A 23,283-nucleotide genomic window follows, 5' to 3' on the forward strand; every position below is an offset into this window, starting at 1 on the left:
AAAATAAATGCATATTTAGCCTACATCCTAATCTTGAATCAGATGGAAGTAGAATTTCTTTATACTAACTGATGCAGATACTAATGCAGGAAAGCCATGGGAAGAAAAAGAAACCCCTTCAGTGGCTACTTACATCTGGATAATAGTCCATGGTGGGCACCAGGTGCTCTATCAAGGCCTCCAGTGATCCAGAAACAAGGTTCCCATCCTGATAAACAGGGTCCACACACCTCTCCCCCATATCTGGCTGCACTTGCCCACTACAACTGGAACCAAGCATGCTGGAAAATATTGGTGTCTGGGGCATAGTTTCCTGCAGAAGCAGCAAAAAACAAACCAACAAGAAAGAAGGTTAAGCTTTCCTTCAGGATGTCTAATGTGTAGGTTTTAGACAGGCATACATTAAACACAATTACATATTTGACTGAATGCAGTCTGGGCATTTGAGCTAAATTCTGAATCCAAGCAGCCACACATCTGTAAGCTGGCTTTGAGGTTTGAAATGCATTTGAAACATTGTCACTAAGGCTGTAGATGCAGTAGTTGTAAGAATTTTCTTCACTGTACATGATTCCTCCTTTCTCCCTAGTTTTCCCCTAGCTTTTCATGCTGTAGAACTGTACAGGGATGAAAATGTAATATGCTTTCTGAATTCCAAAGATAGTGAAGCAGAGCCTTAATAAACAAATAAACAAGACATACTGTGCCTTAATGTCCCTCTTTTTACTTTTTTGAAGTCAGATTTTTGGCCAAAATATTTGACTTGTGGTTATAAATCCTTCAACCCCTTCTGTAGCTAGATGTAATCCAGGTGTCAACAGAAATTGCATCATCAACTGTGCATAGATATCACTGAAAACATGGGGGGCCATACTGTCTAAGCAAAATTGCCCTGTTTTTGGGGTGCATAAAACCATGAATCGGGTGGAACTGAATGCTATGACATATATTGTAACATACAACTCTAATAACAGTATCTTTGGAGATTTTTGCTTATGAAACAAACCTAATGTTGCGACAAAAAGACCACAGGAAGGTTTGGGTTTTCCACCTCCCTCCCCTTTGCCACAAGCTGTATCCGTATACAGTAGTTACCAACTGTGAGTAAACTCTGGGGGTTTGTTTGTTTGTTTTAAATTGGTTACAGCTTAAACATATGCAGAAGGCTAAACAAAACATCCTGCTACTCTATGTAGAGGTTGAAAATACAGGCATATTAGCAAACAGCACAGTATCAAAACAGTTCCCCCTGGCTGCTGAAATAGTTTAGACTGTTTAGAAGGTAAAGTGAAAAGAAGGCAGCGTTAACTCTTTAGCTGCTGTCTCACCATCTGTGAACAAACATTGTCACACTCTGAAAAGCACTTAGGTAGATAAAAGGGTTAGGCTATTACCAGTATCTTTAAACTGACAGCTGTATCTAACTGTGCTTGTCTCTCAGCGTATGTCCTCTCATTAGCTATTTTTTAAAAAACTAGTTTAAGAACTGAAACCCTTCAGTTCTATTTATTATTTTTAGGTAGCACCTGAAACAACTGCAGAGCAAAACTGTACTTGGTATTCTTTTAAAGGCGCATTTTTTCTCCCAAACTCCCCAAAGTGAACATTCATATTTACAGCCTGGGATACAAAACATTTTTCTGGTTTTAAGCTCAGATGGTAAATATGCTAGGTGCATTGATAAGGAAAGGGGAACAAACCCCACAGAACAGTATTAACAATACTTGTTCATCAAGGTGACAGATTTATTTATGTTTAAGTAGAACTGCTTTGTGACTTCAATCAGAAGACTTTTATGTATTCACATGTGATACAGATACAAGGAAAGTGTAATTTGCTGTAAGTTAAAATATAGCAGCTGTTTAATAGTGACCAGGGAGACTACTCTGAGGAGTTCAGCTGCAGAATTCAGGACCTAGAGTTAAATAAAACAGAAAAAGCATAATCTAATGGCATATCAAATGGAATGAAAAATGATGATTCTATTAAAACAGGCATTAAAGTTATTCAGTATTTCACAGATCAATCAGTTAGACCTAAGCTTTGCAGTACATAGCAATCTGAGAAATCAGTGGAGCATATGATGAAGTAGCCAGCTTTGCTATGCGTACTATGTAACTCGCCAGTAATGTGTATTTTTTCCCTTTTAAGGTCCATAGCAGTAGAGCTGAAAGCTACTTCTCAGGCTGGACAGGCTGTGATGAGCATTTCTGGCTAATAATAGGAAGTTGCACAGGGTTTCAAGGTTAGCTAGTCACCAACTAAGCACAGGCTGAAAAGATGCTTTAGGAGAAGCGTATCCCGGTTTTGCCATCAAGTGCTTTAAACTCCTTTAACATGTCCATTGTTGCATCAGTTTCGGTTTTCAAGACCCTTTTCGGGAGCAGTCTGTAACGACCATTGCGGGGTGACGAGGGCCGGGAGCCGAGCTGCCACCCGCACCCGTTACCTGCAGTGCCAGCCCCAGCCTCCCCAGGGCAGCCCCCGGACCCGCTCCGCCGGCTCCCCCGGCTCTGAGCGGGAGGCAGCCCCGCAGGACCGGCAGGTACCACCTTCGCGAAGCCGCAGCGCCCTCTGCCCCTGCAATCCGCACACTTGTCCGAAACTCGCCGTGCTCTCCGCGAACACGAGAGCCAGGCTCCCCAGGGCGAGAGGCGGCGGCCGGCGCGCTCGGGTAGCACCTGCCTGCCGCTGCACCCTCCCGGTAGCAGCGAGCCGTTCGCCTCTGGCCGCTCCGCAGCACCCCGCTCCGCCGCTGCTGGCCGCAGGAGACGCTGGCGGGCGCGAGCTCCAGCTGCAGAGTACGGTGCACTGGCCCCACCGCAGCGAAGTTCTGCGGCAAACGCAACCCGTCCCCCTGCCCGTTACGGGGCTCTCCCTCTCGGGGCCACCGAGCCCCGCCGTGCCCGCACACGGCAGATGAGGGTCGCCGCGGCAGCGACCGGCGGATCCGGCTGGCTTACCCTCATTTTCCTGGGCGACGTGTACATGCGCGGGGACAGGGGCGGCAGCGCCGGCGGCACCGCGGCTGACAGCTCTACCCGCCCGCAGCGCAGCTACCGCCCACCCCGGCCCCGCTCCCGCCGCCCGTGACGTCAGCGCCCAGCGCCGCGCCCGGTTGGCTGAGTGCGAGCGTGGCCGGTTCAAACGGAGCCGAATCAACGGTGCGTGGGCGAGGGAGGGGGGGCCGGGGTTGAGCTGCGAGGGGGTGTCACCTCGTTTCTCGGCACCGCGCTCCCTGCCTCGAACGTACTTGTGCGTTTACGGACACGTTTGGTGTTCCTGTGTTTGATCTTGTTTCCTGTTTGGTGCCCCCAGAAACACGTTCCCCAGGCACCGCGTGGGTCTCTGGAAGCTCCCCACCTGCGCGCCCCTTGCCACCTTCCATCCTGTCAACCCATCCCTGCCGCGCACGGCGAAGCGCAGCATGGAGGTGGCAGCTGGCCCCACTCCCGGCGAGGCCACGCTCCTCACGCGGCGCGGCCTTGCGCAGGGCGGTGCGGGAGACGTGGTCCAAGAGAGTTGGGACGCCGCGCTTTCCCGCTGTTGAGCTGTTTATGCGGGCACGCGTGGCAGCGCCCGCTGTAATTGCTGCAGCACTGAAGGGATGCCGCCCAACCCTCCCTGCTAATTATTGTTTATATTCTTCTTTCTGCCAGAGTTGTTTCTCCTTCCAAATTGCCCAGGCCAATCATCTGATAGCTCAGGGATGGTCATAAACTGCAGGGCTGGCGCTGGACCAACTCCTGCTGTTTCACACGCAGGCTTGAGTGCATATTTAGAGCCTGTTCTCCCTTGGAAACACTTGGTGGGTACATCCGGCCATCTTGCAATCTCCCTCCCCTCAGTCCCTAGAACCAGCTGAGGGTTGCCATCTTTGCAGGCCTCCCCCCGCCCATAAATGTACTTTCCCTATCCCATTTCTCATTTTACTTGAATAGGGATGTTTTTGTGTTTGCCCCATTGTCCCCAGGCATTCATTAATTTTTTAATATTTATTATTACACTTACTTATCTAATGGCTCTGTTTGAATATGTAGCAGAAGGCTTCACTGGTTTCCATGGTGATTAACGTGGGAAAAGCCGTTTTGGAAGTAAGCATGCCAGTATGGGTAGGTGGGCATGGCAAGTCAATCTGAGAACATGCACATACGCGAGAGTACAAGAAATATATTCACATTTGCTCACCATTTGAGGACAAGCACTGCCATCCATCCTAAATATGCATTAGTTTTAAAAAGATCATCATCTCTACTGCTTGCATACTAAATTCCTTCTGGTTTCTAAGCCTTAACAGATCTAATAGAGGGTTTATTTTTCCTTTTTTAAAGTGAGATTTTTCTCTTACATGACAACTTGAAAAGTCTGTCCTTTTCCTCCCTGCTGAGTCTGCTTCGCTGTTAGTCTCACTCCTGTATCTTAGCTGTACTCCTTTAGAGCATGCAGGTGTTGTAGCAGACCTGATACCTGTTTACTCTGAGGATTTCCTCAGTTCTAGCATGCTGCCTGCTTTGGACACCCGAGGAAGTACCCCAGGTGGTGTGAGCTTTGAATCCAGTGGTCTGACCTGCCGCAGTACCGCATGAGGATGTGTGCAACTCTAGAGGAGGGCAAGGGACAAATTTCATCCAGTCTTATTCAAATGTCATTGAGATCTTCATAAAAAGGCTATTGAAAGTAGGAGGTAGGAATTTATAGGCTAACACTGTATAATAAACATTTCTGTTTATTATTCTGTGAATACCTTCTAATAACTCATTTAACATTTACACATAAGAATAACCCCAGAAAACCTACAAATAAGTATGCATGAAAACTGTATATCGGATCTCATTCTGTTTCTGTGCTAATCCGTTTTCTTGCCTTACTCAAACATTTGCTGAGACTTGTAGAAGCATACCTCCATTAATCTTAGAAAAATGTATGTACTTAATTGAGCTTTAGTCATGGATACAATCTGCTGTAAACAAAACAAAACCACTATTTTTTTATTTGCTTGGAGTTTTGTTGGTTTTGTTTGGTTTTGTTTTTGACATTAGAAGTTAGATCTATCCCGTCACTGCAATTAAGAAATGTAGGAATTTAGGAATGTTCTAATTAAAGAAAACTATACTAGCTAGGTATGCTCTCTCTTCTCAAAAAATCATGTATCTGCGCTCTGGTGTATAGGCAAAGTCCTGTAATACCACTGCACAACAAGCACCATGAAGAGCAGCTAAGGTTTCTACTAAGGTTTGGAATAGCTGACAGACAGTACTTCTTCTCCAGGGTACAGATTGCAAAGGAGCCGATTCCTGCCATAGTTGGATAAAATCCAAAGTAATATACGTAGAGACAATTGGCCAAGACTTATCCTGTTCTCTGCAGTTCCTTATGTTGTACTTATTGGCACTGTATCAAAGTGTTTTTCCATACTCCTCCATTCTGCAGTCTAGCAAGTTCTGAGTTGTTTTTTTTTTTTTCTTTTCCGTATGTATACGTTAAGGGGTGTGTATATGTGTGTATATTTCTTGTTTATATACATACCTACGTTTATGTGAGGGGGGAGGTACTGTTTTGTGTAGTCTTGCAGGGACTTCCCTTTCTTGTAGGGAAGCTGAAGACCTAAACTGAGCTTGTATAGCATGTAACAGATGAATCATGTTATCCTTTTATTCCCATTTCTCTTTCTGTAAAGTGTGAATGATGACCTTTAGCTATCTATATTCCAAATGTTGAAATCTGTTGATACAGAAACTCTGTAAGGTCTAATTGTTTTTGTAGTTATGCAAGCTCTGTTCCTCAACAAATCTTTTGCATTTTGGAGATGTTTTCATTAGGTATTGCCTCATGTTACTGGTGGGTGGACCCTAGAGCAAGTTTAATCGGCAGAGCCTGTACATGTTCTGTAGCTTGCTTTTGAGGCAACACTGCTGTGGTTCAATCCAGCTAGTCAGAGGAGTATCTTGCTGCAGAGTGAGTCAGCAGCAGCCATACCATGACTGTCTTAACCTTGAATGTTGCTTCAGCCTCTCAAATACTGGCTATCATTGGTATAAGATGCTTTATTATCTTATAATTAATGAACTGGATTGACATTTGCAATATTTGGGTTCCATGCCTCTTGAGCTAGAGACAAATTACTTAAACCCACTGTGCCGTGGTATTCATCTGTGAGATGTTGATAAGGATATTTTCATACTGTTGTGCTTAATTGATGTATTTTTTTACATCCAGAGAGTAAGTTTTTGCTTTACTATGTCTAAATACAATTTCCTAGCACAGTTACATCTCCTCTTAAGTGGAAAATTGCTGGTCAAAAACTTGGTAAAATTAAGGAATATTAGCAAATAAAAATGGGTGAAAGTAAGGGAGAAATTGATTTGAGAATGAAGATTATAAAGATAGATGTGAGAAATGGGGAAGAAGAATGTTGATAGTTTTTTCCACTGGTCTTAGAAAACCGCATTTTGGAAATGATTCATTCAAATGTACCTGTGTGTATAGTTAAAATGTAACCATACTTATGAAAAGCAAGTAATTACAAATGTTATTAATGCTGATCTGAGGCTGTAACCTCAAGTATAAAGGGACTCTCCTAGAAATCCTTTCTTTAGAGCTTTCATTGTCAAGCTATTCAAGTTGGTTGTTGGTTACCTTCCACACAGATCTGGTTGTTATTAACATTTAGCTTCATCTAACAGTATGTCAACATGCACAGGCATCTGCAGTGGGGAAAGCAGAGGGACAACAACAGAGGAGTCGGCATGGAAAGTAGACTTCATTGAATGTGACATTCTTCATAGTGTTGATTAAATAACAAAATGTGATCCAATCCTCATCTGTCTATTCCCACCCTTCTATATACACAGTAGGATGAATATAGCACATCATTTTGGTATTTGAAGCACAACTGGGTTTAGTGCATAGCCTTTTTTCTTACTCTGAGGTTGAATCTGAGCTGCTACCCAGAGATCTGCAGGCCTTGAAAGTGGCCAAGGTATGGGAGGTTAACTGTATTTGCCTGTTATATTCTCCTCCAGTAGTACATTATACCCACAGAGCAGTATGATTCCAGAAACTGTTTTGTATGCCCATCACCTTTACAAGTGTAGTTACAGCAGTATATGCTGGTTCTTGCATTTTGGAAGGCTTTAAGGCATATATTTTAATACTGTCATTTGGAACATGAAAAAGAATTGTGAATTAAAAGTGCACATTATATTCAAGGGGCCTATTGAGTGGTGGCCTTGGTTATAGACTGAACCATTTATCTGGTCCTGAAATAGGGAATTTGTGAAGGAAATGACGTTAAACTTCACAAATAGTAACAACATGGGCCTCAGGTGGGGCTTTTGCATGGACACAAGCTAGTATGGACCATTTGTAAAAATTTGTAATATAAGGATTATCATGTAGGTAGAGCTTCAAAGCCTTGGGCACATTTCTTTAGGGAACATTAGGGTTTTAGTCTTATTTGTAGGGTTGCACATATGTTCAAGATTTCCTTGTTGCATACAAATTTTAAGATTTGAAAGCTGTTCTCAAACCACTTTTAGATAAATTTGACTATTCCTAAATTTCAGAGATTTGATGCTGCAGAATAACTTGATGGCACATTAATAACTTGGCAGCAGATGGGAGTGGGAGAAAAGAGTTTCAAGTCATGGTTCTGAACTGAGAAAGGCTTTTTAAGCTTGAGACTTGAAGTGTGGTTGGACACTCTAACCATCAGTCTGTGGTTATTATTGACTGTGCCTTTGTCTCTCTCTATGACCTGGGGCACGATGGATCTTTACACATAAATTTTGTCAGAGCCAATGAATGTTGTTGTTTGAAAATGGCATTTTCTGTTTTTAAAATGTTTTACTGAAGAGGACTTGACCAGCTCTACCCCTGAGATATCTAGCAATTCTCAGAGCAAACCAAGCTGAAAATGTAAGAGCAACTTATATGTGGTTCATCACTATGCCAATTTTTCAGTTCTGCCTAAAAAGGGAAAACTGCTTGTGAAAACTCAGTTATGTATCTGCAGAGCAAACTACGTTTTCAGTGGTATAAGGTCAGTGCTGTGACACTATTTAGAATAACTGTTTGCTGAGCAGTGTGAAACTGATTTTTTTCACTGACGCTCAGTATAGTAGCTCCCCCTTGGATTGAAAGGAAAGCTCTTTCCCAGGATTTAGAGAGGACGTGGTGCTAATCCCCAGGTTTTTTTTGTGCCCCTGCCAAAACAGGAGATTTAACATAATCTGACACAAGTTGCCTGTGATACTGGTGTGTGGCTATTAATTAGTGACTGAGATTTTAATGGTTATCTTGGCACAGCTGTCTGAAGAAGTTCACTAGCAGTTAATTTGGTTCCTGATTTGACAGATGCTACAGTTGTAGAATTCTATACCTTTTAGGAATTATCTCGCTTGCTAGTTGAGATTTAAAGTATATCCAGTTGGGAAGCAACACTGTAATATATCATGGATGTCCTTATTGTGTTCTTGATTGGTGTTCATGAATCAGCTATGGTAAAAAAGGGAGGGTTGAGGTGGGGTAAAAAAGGGGGTGGAGTGAAAAGGGGTGATACTCCTCCTTCGAATCAGTGATTTAGCAAGAGAAACATCTTACAGGGGTCTGAGGAGAGCTAGTCAGAGAGTGAATAAAAATAAAAGATTTTAGAAAAAAAACCACAGTTGGCCTAGCCTGCTCTGTTTAAAAGACCTGCTACAGCTTGTCATGCCTAAATGACAATTTAGATAGTCAGGGTGTATTTGAACAGCTGCTTCTACTGTAGTTGTAGATTTCTTCCTTTCTTATTCCCGTTATATGTTTTCTGGAGATAATGGAGTCTGCTCACTCTGTCTCACATCTTCTTTTCTGAGACAGGACAGGAAGAGCACTAAAACAGCTGTTTTTAATGTTTGTGATATGGTCTGGTTTTGACTATAATGTGGAATAACAGATGTATGTTAATGTAATATGTACTTTTTATTAGTTTTATTTAGAGTCTTTTTAAGCTGAATATTTAAAAGCAACTGATATTCTATTTTAAATTGAGTTCAAGCTTGGGTTCAGGATGAAGGAGTTCTGGTCTTATGCTAGCTAGTGTGTCCTTCACTTGCATATTCATGCTTGCTTCAACACCAGCTATTCCAAGAATGTGCCACCGTGCAGAAAGTGAAAATCAATTATGAGCATGTACATACATCAGCAATTTGGTGCCCAGGGGAAGAAAAATCTGCATGTCTGCTGATGTCAATCTTCTTGATATGATATTTTTGTAAATGCACGTGGGTTGCTATTTCTTTTAACCAGCTCAACAAGAAATAAGTTTATTTTTAACATTGTAAGCTTCAGGGCATCACAATTAGCCGATCAAAATTGCCAGTCTGACTAGTCAATCTTCTGTTTGCTTTAGCAGAATCTATGACAGCAACATTGTTAGCATTCCCACAGGTATTTTGGAAGATTCATTAAGGTCAGTGATGGGATCAAATTATTTTTTTGTTTTTTCTTTTCTATTTTCAGTCTCTTTGGCTTTCCAAATTTTATTTTACAGCTGATGGGCAGAAATGATTGGCTGTTGAGCTCATTTGCAATAACTGTCTTGCAGCTGTACTAGTATACAAACAAATTCATATGAAACATGTGATGTATCTGTCTCACCTGACTTACTGCAAGTAATTCAGTTTCTGTACAGTCTACTGCTTGGACTTCTTGAGACAGCCAAGAAATTCAGCAGCAATTATTAGGGAAGCTTTTGGGTGGGCTAAAATCTACTCAGTTTACAGGGCAGTTAACAGCTGTTCGTTTAATTCTAATAACTTTAGAACAGAATCATGTATTACTATCTTAACAATATCATGAGCAAAAGGTATGGAGAAACATTGAGAAAATAAAGTTAAATATGGTTTAATTTTAGCAAGAAGTTGTCACCAAATCAAACACTTAAAAAATAATCTGTCTTTATGAAAGCATTTGATGAATAATAAGAGTTAGCAATCAGACGGATGAGCCCCCAAGCTTGCTTAGAAATGTGCATGTAGATGAGACTATCAGCTACGGTGTGTTTCAGCATAGTTTGAGCTACTTGGGGAGGACATGCATTATCATATCACAAACACAGTGAATAAAGAAATGTATACTGAGCTGATGCTGAGTGGTACAGAATATAGGATATTGTCTTGTATATATGTATATTTATCCTATCATGCATATCCTAGGACAGAGACTTAGACTATCCAAGCATAAATTACTGAATATGGAACACCAAAACCCCAATATAGTCAGTTTTGTACTGGATTAAACTGGGGACTAATCTGCAGTTGAACAAAACCCCTCCTATATACATGCATAAATGCTGAAAGTAAAAAAATATAAATAAATTCATCAAGCTGCCTGTACTACCTGTATGCTAGTGAAGTTAACTGAACAGTTACTTAGTCTTCAGTTTCACTAAAGCATCCCGACATAAATCAGTCAAAGAATTAATATGACCCAGCTACTTTGGCCCAACCCTTTATCACAATGTCCCCATAAGGAAATAAATGTAAGTGAACTACAACTTAGAAAAGATTGAGTGTCTTTCTGGAGCTTTTATTTTCCCTGAGTTGATCAAGTCACAATTCGGATTGAATTTCCCTGAGTTGATCAAGTCACAATTGATCAAGTTACAATTCGGATAACTTACTGCTGTTGTTTGCCTTGCTCCAGTGGCATGAAAGATGTCACACCATCTAGCAGCTTCAAAGGGGATTCCCCAGACACGCACATGTCGGAAACTTTAAACTGATATTGTTTTACCCAGGGTAAGCTGGATCCTTCTGGTGCTTGCTGAGTTCCCTATTAGATCGGGTTCTTGGGTCTGCAAAAGTTGTGTGTACAGAGGGCAGAGCTTTTTTACTCTTAGCTCAGGAGACTTTTTAAAAACTAATCTGTGTTTGTTTGCCCGTCTTTTTTTTTTTTTTTTTTAATTTAATTATATTTTTTATTTGTGTGGGGATGCCAAAGCTTGCTAAAGTAGATAGTCATATTGGTGAAAGATTTTTGGAACTAGAGCTCAAAAGGCTCTAATCTTTATAGAATTCTCAGAGTCCTCCTGTAGTTGATGCTATTTTCCCTGTATTTCTTGCTTCCTAACTATCTTTTCTTCCAGGCTTAGAGATAGAAATGGGTCCAGACTATAGCTATATCTGAGGAGAGCAACTGTTGAGAGATATGGGCTGGGTGGGTGAAACAGCAGATAGCTATCCGTAAGAAATGGCTTCAATAAAAATAAATGTAATGAAGAATTACTAAGCAGTGTTCAGAAGAGTGAGCTCCACTTGTTTAGGAAAATACAGTTAACTCTGTTATTTAGTTTTCTCTCTGTAAACTTTCAAAACAAACTGACGTCTCTACGTATGTAAAATGTTCTGTAAAGCTCATGCATATATATATGTACATATATATATACATAAACACACATAGATGACACAATAATTAAAACATGTAGCAACAACACAAAAATATTTCAAGTACTTTGGATAGCAAGAGTGAAAGCCGTTTTCTGCCCCTTAATCTCCCACACCTTGCTGGTGCTCATGTATGTCCTGAATTGATACACAGTCTGAGCAAGATTTGTGCTGGTGGTTTAAAAGCAGCAACTTTCTATGTCATGACAGATTTCCTGGGCAGTTTATTCATAATGCCCTTAACTTTCTTAATTACATGGGAGTTTTGATCAGGTAGTAGTACTCTTACATTTTCCTGTATTCAATAAAATAAGTTTAGAGTGCCTTGCCTTCAAATGAAGCCATTTAATAGTAATGACTTAGCAGTGTTGTGGTACTGATTGATAATTTGAGAATGTTCACTGAAAATCTGGTTCTTTTTTTCTTGTGTAGGAGACTTAATTCCTTATGAGAACTTTATATGTTCCTTTTTTCTCATTAACAATTCCCACAGAGCCTGTACATGGCAAAGATGAGCTAGAAATCCTAAATTTATCAGAAGTCCCACTGGGAGTTAGTTGTGCTATAGATTTAACTAAAAGGAAATCAAACAGCCTAATCCTGAAGTAAAAAATACAGCTTGGTTTACATGAAGTGTTGCAAATGCATTAAGTTACTTAAATAACTATCTTTTGATATTCATTAATGAAGTCTAATAAAATTTTAATCAGTGAGATATAAAAATTATTGTGCACTTTCAGTGTACATGTTTTATAGACATTATCAGAGACACTATATTCTGTCATTTTTTGTTGTTCCAAGGAGGATTATGGGAATAATATTAAACATTATAGACAAAAATCTCCAGTGATTACATACCAGTCTGCATTGCATCACTGAGGTACATAGGCTGAGGAATTTTTTGTCGTAGTCTATGTTGTGCAAGATTAGCCCAGAAAAGGGGGGGGAAGAAATCGCATTATTCCTACTTCTCTGTTTCTTGTTGGATCTACAGTTTCAGTGGCATAAAAACTGGGTGGTGCAGGAGAAATTTGAGACTATAGAGGCACTTAAGTGTTGGCATTGTAAACATCTCTGTTGTAAGCTGCGCATAACCCTGCCTTATGCCCTTAGTAGATGAAGTCAAATGCCTACCCACTTTCACACCTACATCAACTGAAGAAAGGTTTGTTCAAGTGAAGCAGTTGGTTCAAGGAAATGGAATTGTGATTTTAAAACAAAAAATGAAAAGCATTGTATATACTAATACTCTTGTTGGTAGTTAATTCCTAAAGTAAATGAAAGCCTTGAATTGCCCTAGCATTGCGTGATATAAAAGATAATTATTCATAATAGCTAGTACATTAGTTAACTTTTATAACACGTATTCTATGAATTTGTTGAAATGTGTGCTTTACTGTTTTGTGGCTTCTAATGAGTCTATCGAGTGATACATTTTGTTGTTGTTTAAGCTTGTTTACTGCACCTAAAAATCTACAGAATATTGGATTGTTTTATGTAGCCACTTTGTTTTTATGGTTTGCAAAACACTAGCAAACTTAAACTGAAGTCAGTGAAGAAAGGCAACACAGGATTTCAACAAGGGCACCTGTGAATAACTGTACAGATAACTTTATGCACAGGCCACTAAAAATCGTCTCTGGCCTGTTGTCATTTACCCTTGGCAAAACTGTCAATAACAAGGCACTGAGTGTAAATGCCAGCCATTGCCTAACTGGAAAGGCTTACTTCAGATTGCCCACAGTTAGAAAGAACAAGATACAAGGTAGATAATGGAAAACAGGTCCCTGTTAAGAGTGCAAAAGCCAAAGAAGGAACCATGTGTATCTTGTTCTTACACTCTGCACTATCATGATCATCTTCTGAGATGCAATCTTCTTCACAAAATTCACAAAGTAGAATCACAAGAATATAAGGCAGTGGTAGAGTGCCCGCTGGACATCTTTATCTGGAACATAATGCAGACATCCAAGCAAAAATAACTTCTGCAACTGGAAGCATTACTGACTGGAAGTCATTTATTCCTTAATTAAAATGTTAGATTCTCAGGAAATTGGTAAGCTTTAAGAAATTAATGGAAAGAGACTGCATCCTTTGAGGATCTGGGCTAGTGTGTTCACCTATGTGCTGGATAATGAACCTCCTAAGATACATTTTTTGACCAGAATTGATTCCTAGGCCACTATGATAAGTTACAATAGAATCATAGAATAGTAAGGGTTGGAAAGGACCTTAAGATCATCTAGTTCCAACCCTGCTCATTTCAGGGACACCTCATACCAAACCATGCCACACAAGGCTCTGTCCAACCTGGCCTTGAACACTGTTAGGGATTGAGCATTCACAACTTCCCTGGGCAACCCATTCCAGTGCCTCACCACTCTAACAGTAAAGAACTTCCTTATATCTAACCTAAACTTCCCCTGTTTAAGTTTCAACTCATTACCCCTTGTCCTATCACTACAGTCCCTAATGAAGAGTCCCTCTCCAGCATCCTTCTAGGCCCCCTTCAGATACTGAAAGGCTGCTATGAGGTCTCCACGCAGCCTTCTCTTCTCCAGGCTGAACAGCCCCAACTTCCTCAACCTATCTTCTTATGGGAGGTGCTCCAGTCCCCTGATGATCCTCGTGGCCCTCCTCTAGACTTGTTCCAGCAGTTCCTTTTTATGTTGAGGACACCAGAACTGCACACAATACTCCAGGTGAGGTCTCACAAGAGCAGAGTAGAGGGGCAGGATCACCTCCTTCAACCTGCTGGTCACGCTCTTTTTGATGCAGCCCAGGATATGCTTGGCTTTCTGGGCTGCGAGCGCACACTGAAGCCAGCTCATGTTCATTTTCTCATCGACCAGCACCCCCAAGTCCTTCTCCTTGGGCTGCTCTGAATCTCTTCTCTGCCCAACCTGTAGCTGTGCCTGGGATTGCCCTGACCCAGGTGTAGGACGTTGCACTTGGCATGGTTAAACTTCACAAGGTTGGCATCTGGCTATTTCTTCTAAACAGCCTCATGAACAAAGTAGAGGAAGTTTTACCAAAAAAATTTGTTTTCTAGTATTATCCCAAAACCATCTGAATTGCATCTGAAAGCAATTTAAAACATCTCACAAAACTCTGTTTTGACATATGTTTTGTTAATTGAACTTCTGAGGATGTACAATTCCAATGTATCTGTTAAATCTGTGAATGAATCTGTGTGTTGCTTACCTGTTTCACATATTCACAGCTAAGCTAAACTTTCATCTTTTATTCTGCTCAGCATTACTGTTGCTACTAAAACCTAATACATTATTCATAACTGCTAATTTTGGCCTAACTTTGGAGATAACTGGAATGTCTCCAGTTGTCTTGTATGTTCACATATCAGAGAGCATCAAGTCAGCTGTCAGCATTGCTCTTGTGGTACATGTATGTGTGTGTTTTAAAGAGTGAGGAAATACTGTTTTGTAAGTGATTCCTCATTCTTCTTCCAAAAACAGATGATGATAAATTCCTAATTATCTTATAGAAGGGGTGCCATAGTTAATCATGTCCATTTATGCAGATTTGGGTCTTAGAACAAAACTTACTGGAGGCAAAAGAGCTCATCTAAGTGACTTCAGTAGATTTTGCAGAAAGCCCCAAGTAAAGGTTGATTTTCTCTGTTACCTAATCTTTCTTTTTGGTGCTGCGAGACCACTTCCAGGTATCCAGATATCCTTTATTTGCTTTTCTTCTACTCATACCCGTTTCCTCCTTTCCCTATCCAAATTTGACCCAAATTCAGGTGAAACTGGTTAGGAGTGCAGTGAGAATTAGAAGGTATTTGCTCTTTAAGCAGTGGGATGTGCTGGCTAATTATATTGTGTACTGCTTGAGAGGATGCAGTGTGCGAGTTCCTGTTTTGCTGAACTAGCCTTTGATGCACAGAAATTTGATGGCTTGAAATGCCACCCATTTCCTAAAAAATACCTGAAAATCTAGTGAACCCTAACATGTAAAACATTAGTGCTTTACTGTGTAGTTTGCAATAAGCCATATTACTCTTTTTTTTGGCAATCACAAGCCATTATTTTCATTACTGAGCTAAATCGCCTTAACTTTCTTTTTCTTTTTACCACTGTTTTTCCTATAACCCCTTCCTTTACATTGTGATGATACACTTGACTTTTGAAGTCATATTCTTGATGTATTTTGTGTGTTAAATTCAGATACAAATTGTCTCATTAACATGCCTCACAAGAATAAAAAAGTAAAGATTTTACCTTTTCTTTTTTTTGATGTCTGATGTACTCTCTGTCAAAGTGACTATTAATATCCTATATACATGGGAGCTCTCAAATCAAGATCATACCACTTCAAATGTTACAGCACTGAAGTTATGATCCATGACAATATCCATAGGTTTTCTCTTAGATTTATCTTGAAGTTGATTGTTCAGTTTCCTAGCAAGGTGTCTGCTCAGTTTAGAAGACTTTTTTTGTCTTGAATATAATAAGGCAACCTTTATCAGAAACATCAAGCTGGCAATACCATCCTCAAAACTGAGCTAGCTAGTTATCTGCCTGTTTTTCTGATAGCTTTGAGAAGCATTCCTATACAGTTATGGCAAATGGCCCAACATCATCTTTCATAATCTTTCAAAGATAAACTGTGTTCAGCTTTCAGCTGCAAAGGACTAAAAGAACATTTTAAGCCCACACAAAGTCTGATGAGAGCTTGCGGCTGTTTACAATTTAGAACAGCAAGCTGCGTGTTCCCTGTTTCAGCAGTGAAGATGGTCAGGAATTTATTTATTTAGTATATTTTTTAGCATTATTCAAATACAGCTGCTCTCCACCAGAAAGAAAATTGAAAATCAGCATTTTTTATTTTTTTATTTTTAGTTCCATGCTTGCAGAATAAATAATTTGGTAAGACTATAAAAAAGTAGGAGGGTAAGGGTGAATCGAAGATACAAAGAAGTTTTCTTCTTAACATGTTGGTAACAATAAGGAGAAAGAGAACAGCCCACAAAAGGCATCACTTACCTTGTAAGCTTTTAACCTTTCCCCAAAGGCCTGTCCTGCAAAGTCCTATTTTCAACTGCCAGCATTTTTTGCTACTCATCTTTTCCTTCCTCACTTCCAGCCATCTTTTTTCCCCTTCCCCCAACTTTCTATTAAAAGGAAAGCTACCAAGAGCTCATAAGTAACAGGCTCATGCTTTCAATCAAAGGAGAGAGCTGAATAGCTTTCCACTCAGAGTGAGTTCAGCAGATCTAGAGTCAGGGCCCCTTCATTAATGAGAAAGGAATCTGTTCACCTTCTGAAATCTTTCAGCACTCCCTGAAGCTGCCTGAACCACACAAGTTGCATTTCTCATAAATTTCTCCACTGTGGCCATACTTCTATTTCTCTCTTTCCTCCCTTCATCTCTTGAAAACCAAACATGCAAAGGTAATTTCCCTGCTCTTGCATAAGTAGTCTCTGAGGTTCCTGATCTTTATTTGCTCATTAGGAGATGCGATTTCAAATTAACTCCTTCCTTCCCCTGGCCCCAAAACCCTTGGTTTCAGTGAAAAAAAATTAGTTGGGCTTAGAATTATATGCAAGGAAAACTAACATAGTCAAGGCTTCCTACTCATGTGCACAGCACTGGTCCAAACATTGGGTTTGATACTCAAGCTGATAGTGTTTTCACTGAGATCTCTTGTTTCAGTTCACACCAGCTGAGTTTTGTTTTGAGTTAGCATGGGTTACAGTAAACCCTAGAAATTCAAATGCAAAGCTCTATTGGAACAGCTGCTATTCTCTCTTTTGGTCCAGACTACATTGCCACCTAAAATGTTAAAATCTTCTTAGCTCCTTGTAACTTAGCTCAGGTTTGGTAAAAATCTCATTAACTATATGTGCATGTATCTTAACATATGTGATACATGTTTGGTTTGGGAGACTTTATTGGCTGATTTTCTTTTTTACACTAATTTTGTATCATAAATATTAATATGACCTCAGCACCCCCCCACATCAGGAATTGTATATTTTCATTCCAAATATTGTCAGAAATAAAGGCATTCTTTGTCATTAAGAAAGTTTGGTTTTTTTTTTTTTTTTTACTATGTCTGTATCTATGCTATATCTGTATTGTTGAAGGAATAGTTACCGTCAAGGAGAGAATGAACCAGTGAGGGAAGACATCATATGTGACTTCTAGCTTGCACAGAACAGGTATCCAGTTGTTATTCTATTGGATGGTGTCTTATATAATACTTTGGTCTGGGGAACAGTCTTTTGGTACTACTCCTGCTATGAGCACATATGTAAATATAAATTACTTTGCTGTGACAAGTATGGGGGAAGATGCGTTGTGTGTGGGAATGTGAATTGAAAAGGAGTGGGAATTGATGAGAAATGTGTGCTTTCTAGATTCAGTGTAGCTGAATATTGGTTGAGGTTTTGATAGTGCCTTTAACATCAGGCAGTTTCAGTTCTTATTGTAATACACAAATGATTATGGCCAAAATTCAGACTGAATGCCAAATTTAGAGTTCTGTTGGTCCTTAGATCCATTCCACTTGAGTTATTTTTTCTTATTAATACATAACTGATACTGAAGATTCTTCTGTTAATTTCCCAGGTGGAATTGGGAGATAAAGTCACAATACATATGAAGAAACAAATTTTTGAGCTCTGTTTGTTGCTTTATATTGATAGTACATACACCTCAAGTATATCGTGACTAACTGAAACTGAAAATCTGTTTGAAAGTCAGTGAAAAGTACATAGAATTCTTGAATAAAAAAGAGAGAACTTGTCAAAACAAACCCCTTGCAATAAAAAATTTTATGGGAGAGAAGAACAACTAGAGATTGCGCAACTGGAGTTCTGTGTATGTGATGTTAATTGCTGTGGGTGCTGATTGCTTTCTAATTTAAATAGAAGTTGTGAGGGCTCAAAACGAGGGTATGAAGTACTGGCAGTAGCTTTCTCTGCCTGACAATCACGTAAAAGAAGAATTTGTGATTGGAATTACAGATATGGCTGTAAGACTATAAGCACGAACAACTGTTTTCCTCTTCTCCCATTCCTTTTTTTTTTTTTTTTTATGCCTAAAGTAACTTAATTGAGGATGGAAAATAATTTTGATCAGAACGTGGGTATGAAGGTGCCCCAAGTGGAGGTCAGTAGTATTGTGGCAGTAATAAGTTGATGGCGTATTGCAAGGCACATCACTACAGTAAGTGACTGTAAAATCTGTCACAGTGCTGGTTTGCTGTGACTCAGGCACTGGCACATAGGTTGTTCCTGGTGTCAGTGATGAATATCCTTAAGGCTACGTATTTGTGCTCCTGTTGATGCCAACTCTCCCAGCTGTTCAGTGGTAGTGCCTGCTGGCATGTGCATAGCAGCCTGCACAGCAGAGAGGAAGTGTTCAGTTCTGCTCTCCAGGCTTGTTTTTATACTAGAAGCAGTTCTTCCTTCTCTGATTTGAAATGATGGCAAGGAGAGCTGCTGCTTGCCAGCACTGTGCTCTGGCTGTGAACTCCAGTACTCCTATAACCAGGCTCCTGGGGTGGCTGCTGTGCTCGTCTGGCCTGCCTGGGGAGCTCACACTTCCACAGAGCCTCATGCCACAGTGCTTCACAGCCTGATGTGCAGCCTTGCAGCATCACTTTCTACTCTCTGCCCTTTGAAAAATTAGGAAAGCAAAGCATTTAAAGCATAAAGCTCCTCTCACTGCTTGGTGCTAGCATTGCTTTGAAATGTAGCTAGTATTCCCTTGTACTTCATGCAAGCCGCTGAAACTCCAGGTTAATTCTCACAACACACCTATCACCAACTGATCTGTGTGTGCATGTGTGCTGCAGGACTGCCTAGGGGCCCCTTTATGCAGCTGTGCCAAAACCAGATAGCAAGATGCAGCAAACCAGGTATCCTGAGTGCAGTCCCTAGCCTCAATGTGTAGTGTGTGGGGAAACTGAAGAAGGCAGAAGTGTAAGTAGCTGACCTGGGTCACATACTAGGTGAATCATGGAGCTAGAAGGAAGGCATGGGTGGGCTCAACCTTCCACCAGTTGCCTCCTCCTTTTTCCGAAGCCCCCAGTGTCATGTGAACATTTGACTTCCATTTTGTAGCCTTGCTTGGCTTCCCGCCTCTGCAAGGACATGGAATGCTCAAGCCCGTTATGGTGCAATGACCTGCCTGTTTTTCAGGGTTTTTCCAGTTGGGCTTGCCAAAACTCCTAGGCATAGCTGAAGCTCCTTGCAGTGGTTAAAACTGCACTGTGCCCACAGCAAATGGCACATTTCAGTGTCTGCTAAACTGTGAACTGCTCCCTGCAGCTGTGCCTGGAAGAAGTTTATTTAGAGCTTGCATTCCTATTTCAGTTGCCTGAGAGAGGCATCCAGGCTCTTTTAAATTCTGCCCAATAGAAACTAGATTAAATCTTACTGGCATCTGTCTTCTCTATTCTTATTATTTTAGAATTGGGTAAAAGTTTGTTTACTGTTGCATGGGCTGCTCTGGATTTTCAGGTAGGCAAAGAATCTGATCCGTTGAATTATTTAAGGCTGTGTTGGAACAGTTACCTATTTATTTTTCTATTGCTACTAAATTTCAGAAAAGGCTAAGGAGGGGGGTAAAAAAGGCCTGTGTTTATTCACGGACAGCTCCGCAAGTCCCACCATTGCCGCACAGGAAGGTCCATCCTTAAACCAATTTAAAATCTGGGGCTGAGAGCCTTTGCCTTTTGATTTGTTACTTCTGAGGTTAATGAGTCAAGGGTCAGTGCATTAATCAGTGGCTATGGTAGGGACAGTATTGCTAAACTTAGGGTGAAATATGAGCTTGCTGTCATCCGAACAAGCTTTACCAAGCCACCAGCAAGGGGGAGAGCCTGGTAAGGGCACCTCTGCCTGGAGCACTGCTTTTGTGCTGGTTTTCATCCACGCATGTGTGTATTCTGCATTTAACCTTCATTTTTTATGGATTTCCCTGGATTCTTTAACAAGTCAGTAGCCTGCTAGAATCTGTTCTCTAAAAATTAAGGTCAGTCATCAAATGTCTGATGATTGTTGATTGGTCTGAATGGTGAGAAAGTATGAAGTAGTTAGGCTGAACTCTTCAACCCCCAAAGTTCGAGATGTTATCTTTTGCTCAACCATAACTGAAACTCTAAATCCTTCTTTACTCAGTCCATTGACAAGTTTCCTTCAGCACAAAAGTCTTTAAGAGAGGAGCTGTTAGCAGAGTGTACAGCTTTTACAGTGCAATTCTGAGTCACAATATTGGAAAGCACTAAGCAGATGTAATGCCCATCAATTTGTTGTTATTAATTACACGAGAGGACTGCTTCATGCAGATTCTCCCTTTCTTTCATGCTCTTAGACAGCCTGACTTCTTTATTTACTTTTCTTTGCTGAATTTTTGGTCAAAATGGGAAGATGCTGCTTTTGTAGAGAGATCTATCTAAATTAAGAAATTATTATTTATCTCTTTAGAATACACAAATCAAATTTAATGTTCTCATTCAGTGACTCTTTTCTCCTGGATATCACCCATCTACAGGGAAAGCTATTGCACTTCAATATAATTCCTGAACCATTAATCACACTGAGTATAGTTTTGCGAGAAGCAAAGCTTTTAGTTGCTTACAGTCAATTCTCTAAATTTCAGCTATTTACTGTGCATCCTCACTTCTCCCTTAAGACCCCTTAGAAATGTAAAATATAAGGGATACCAGTTCCTTCTCTCATTTAAATATGCAAACACTGTTTTCTGTGGCAAAAGTAAGGTCCAAAGATGTGGGAGAAGGTAATATATATAATGTGTCCAAACTAGACTCTGGCTATAATTGGGAAGCATTCAGTACTGCTGTCTGTTTTGTGGTTCTGAAACACATATGGATGCCCATAGTTCAAGTCAGAGAAACCTGGAAATTGCTTTAATTTGCCCATAGTCTTTGCATCTCCCGGTGTCCTGGGCACACTGCAAAGATAACCCAAGTCAAGACATACCCCACCTCAGGGTAGCAAAACATTCACCTGTTGCTTTGTTGTCCTAACTTGCCCATCTTCCTTCTCTACAAGTAGTGCAGGCTTACTCTTCTAATTTCAAATCATTATCAAAGCTAGTGATAGATGTTATTCAGCTTTACCTCTGCAGGCATCATCAGCATATGAGATACATAATGTTATCCTTTATGTCTTATGGCTATTTTAGTATATTCTCGAAAATTTAGTGTGTGTATTACTGAGAGACATACAGTACCAGTGTTAGGATACAGTTAATCTGTTCTGTAAGACAGTCTATTACTTGCATAAAAAAAAGGAAAAAAAAAAGAAAAAAAGTAGTAATTTTCTTTTCCGTTATTGCTTGGTGGCAAAAACTGTAACAGGATATCTGTCACTGATGATAAACATGCCCAGTCCCTGAAAGCAAATGAAGCTTTGGACAGACTATTCCTAGCCTATATTTTCCTAACTTCTTGCCCTTTGGTGGCTAAATTGATTTGGTATTGCTTTTGCAGATTATTTCATTTTAAGATCTGTTTCTCATTTTAAAAACAGGGTTAAAACTTATATCAGAAAATCAGACTTATTTTCAATCAGTTGTTTTTCACTGTCAGTTTCCTAACCCATTTACTTCCTCCAGGGACTTAAATATATGAACTTCTAAATACAGAGATAGGCAGATTTTCATACATTTCTTTTCTTTTTAGGGGATTTTTTTTTTTTTTTTTTGCCTCTGAGGGTGGAGCCCTGGAGATTTTAAGCTTCTTTCATTCTCCAAAATGTCAGCAATTTCAAACAAGTGGGTTCCTGTACACTTGTTTTTACATGCTCTATAGTACTTCTCAAGCTTGACTTGCAAGCTCTTTCTCTGCAAGTGAGAAGGGAGTATGGGCAGGGTACATGCTTGCTTATACCTTAGACTCTCTGACTGAAACAGTCACCAGGGAGAGAAAAACACCACAGCACAAGCAAGCTGTGCATAGTCCAAAAGTATGACATTGCATTTTGCATCTCCATCGTCTTTTTGTGGCCTCCTAAAGTTTGCAAAGTAGCATACTTAAGGATGTCTTAGTTTTCTGTTCTTGTAGTGGAAAGAGAAATTAGAAACCATCAAGCAAAACCAGCCATGTCAAGTCTATTTCTTTTGCAGTCTGTGGTCTGCACAGTACAAGAACTTACAGCCTTCAGCTAATGCTGCTTCTTTCTACACTACAGACTTCTAGGTGACAGAGCTGAAGATTGTAAAGGCTTGTGCATGCAAGTCTAGCTCATCTAGGCCAGAAGATGATGTGGGATGAAGGGAAGCAGGGAATGAGAATAAATTCTGTTCCTGGTATCCAAACCCAGAAGTGGTAATGAAGGGGCCAACAACTGACAGGAGAGGAATGTACTTTAGAATGCTACAGAAGACAGCTGGGCCACATGACAGGGTTAGTATGGAGAAGGGAACAAGGCAGAGAGCAGGTACACGCTTGGGGGAACAGCAGGAGACACAGATGAGCTGGGAAAGTAGTATGTGTAAGGAGGGAATGAAGAAAAGAGGATGAAGAGATAGGAAGGAAGAAGTGGACAAGGCTAAGTATGGTCTACAGTAATCTTTGACCTTAAAGCATTACAGTAAATTGAAAGTTGTCAGAAGTTTTTTCCACAGATGCGTACTGCATATGACTTTCTTATAAGAAGGAAAGACATTTTCCATGCCAATATGAATAAAGGGTTACAAGACAAATGTCCTCTGAGATTTGTGTGGTATGTTCTGGGCAAAAATAAATGGCTGTGTTTAAAACAAAAATATCTGTGTGCAGCAAAAATATTTACATTGGTTTTAATCGTATATTATGATATCGAGGAATGGCTACCTTTTTCTTTCAGTCTGTGCTCAGGAT

The 23,283-nt window shown here is 40.3% G+C and overlaps 1 protein-coding gene across 4 annotated transcripts in view; it reads right to left on the minus strand.

Moving 5' to 3' along the window:
* The window catches only part of RASGEF1A (RasGEF domain family member 1A), a 52,601-nt gene that overhangs the window by 24,452 nt on the left and 4,866 nt on the right, over window positions 1-23,283 (minus strand). For 3 of the 4 annotated variants that reach the window (XM_065670750.1, XM_065670751.1, XM_065670748.1), the window contains exons 1-2: window positions 2,964-3,078; window positions 134-313 (exon numbers count right to left, since the gene is read on the minus strand). In XM_065670750.1, coding sequence (XP_065526822.1) covers window positions 134-313; window positions 2,964-2,990 — 207 coding nt within the window. In that variant the 5' untranslated portion in view covers window positions 2,991-3,078. Of the gene's footprint in view, window positions 1-133; window positions 314-2,963; window positions 3,079-23,283 lie in introns of those variants that run through there. The other variant, XM_065670749.1, reaches the window with a different exon arrangement.

This window comes from Lathamus discolor, chromosome 3, assembly GCF_037157495.1.
Source record: "Lathamus discolor isolate bLatDis1 chromosome 3, bLatDis1.hap1, whole genome shotgun sequence".
Taxonomy (NCBI): Eukaryota; Metazoa; Chordata; class Aves; order Psittaciformes; family Psittacidae; genus Lathamus; species Lathamus discolor.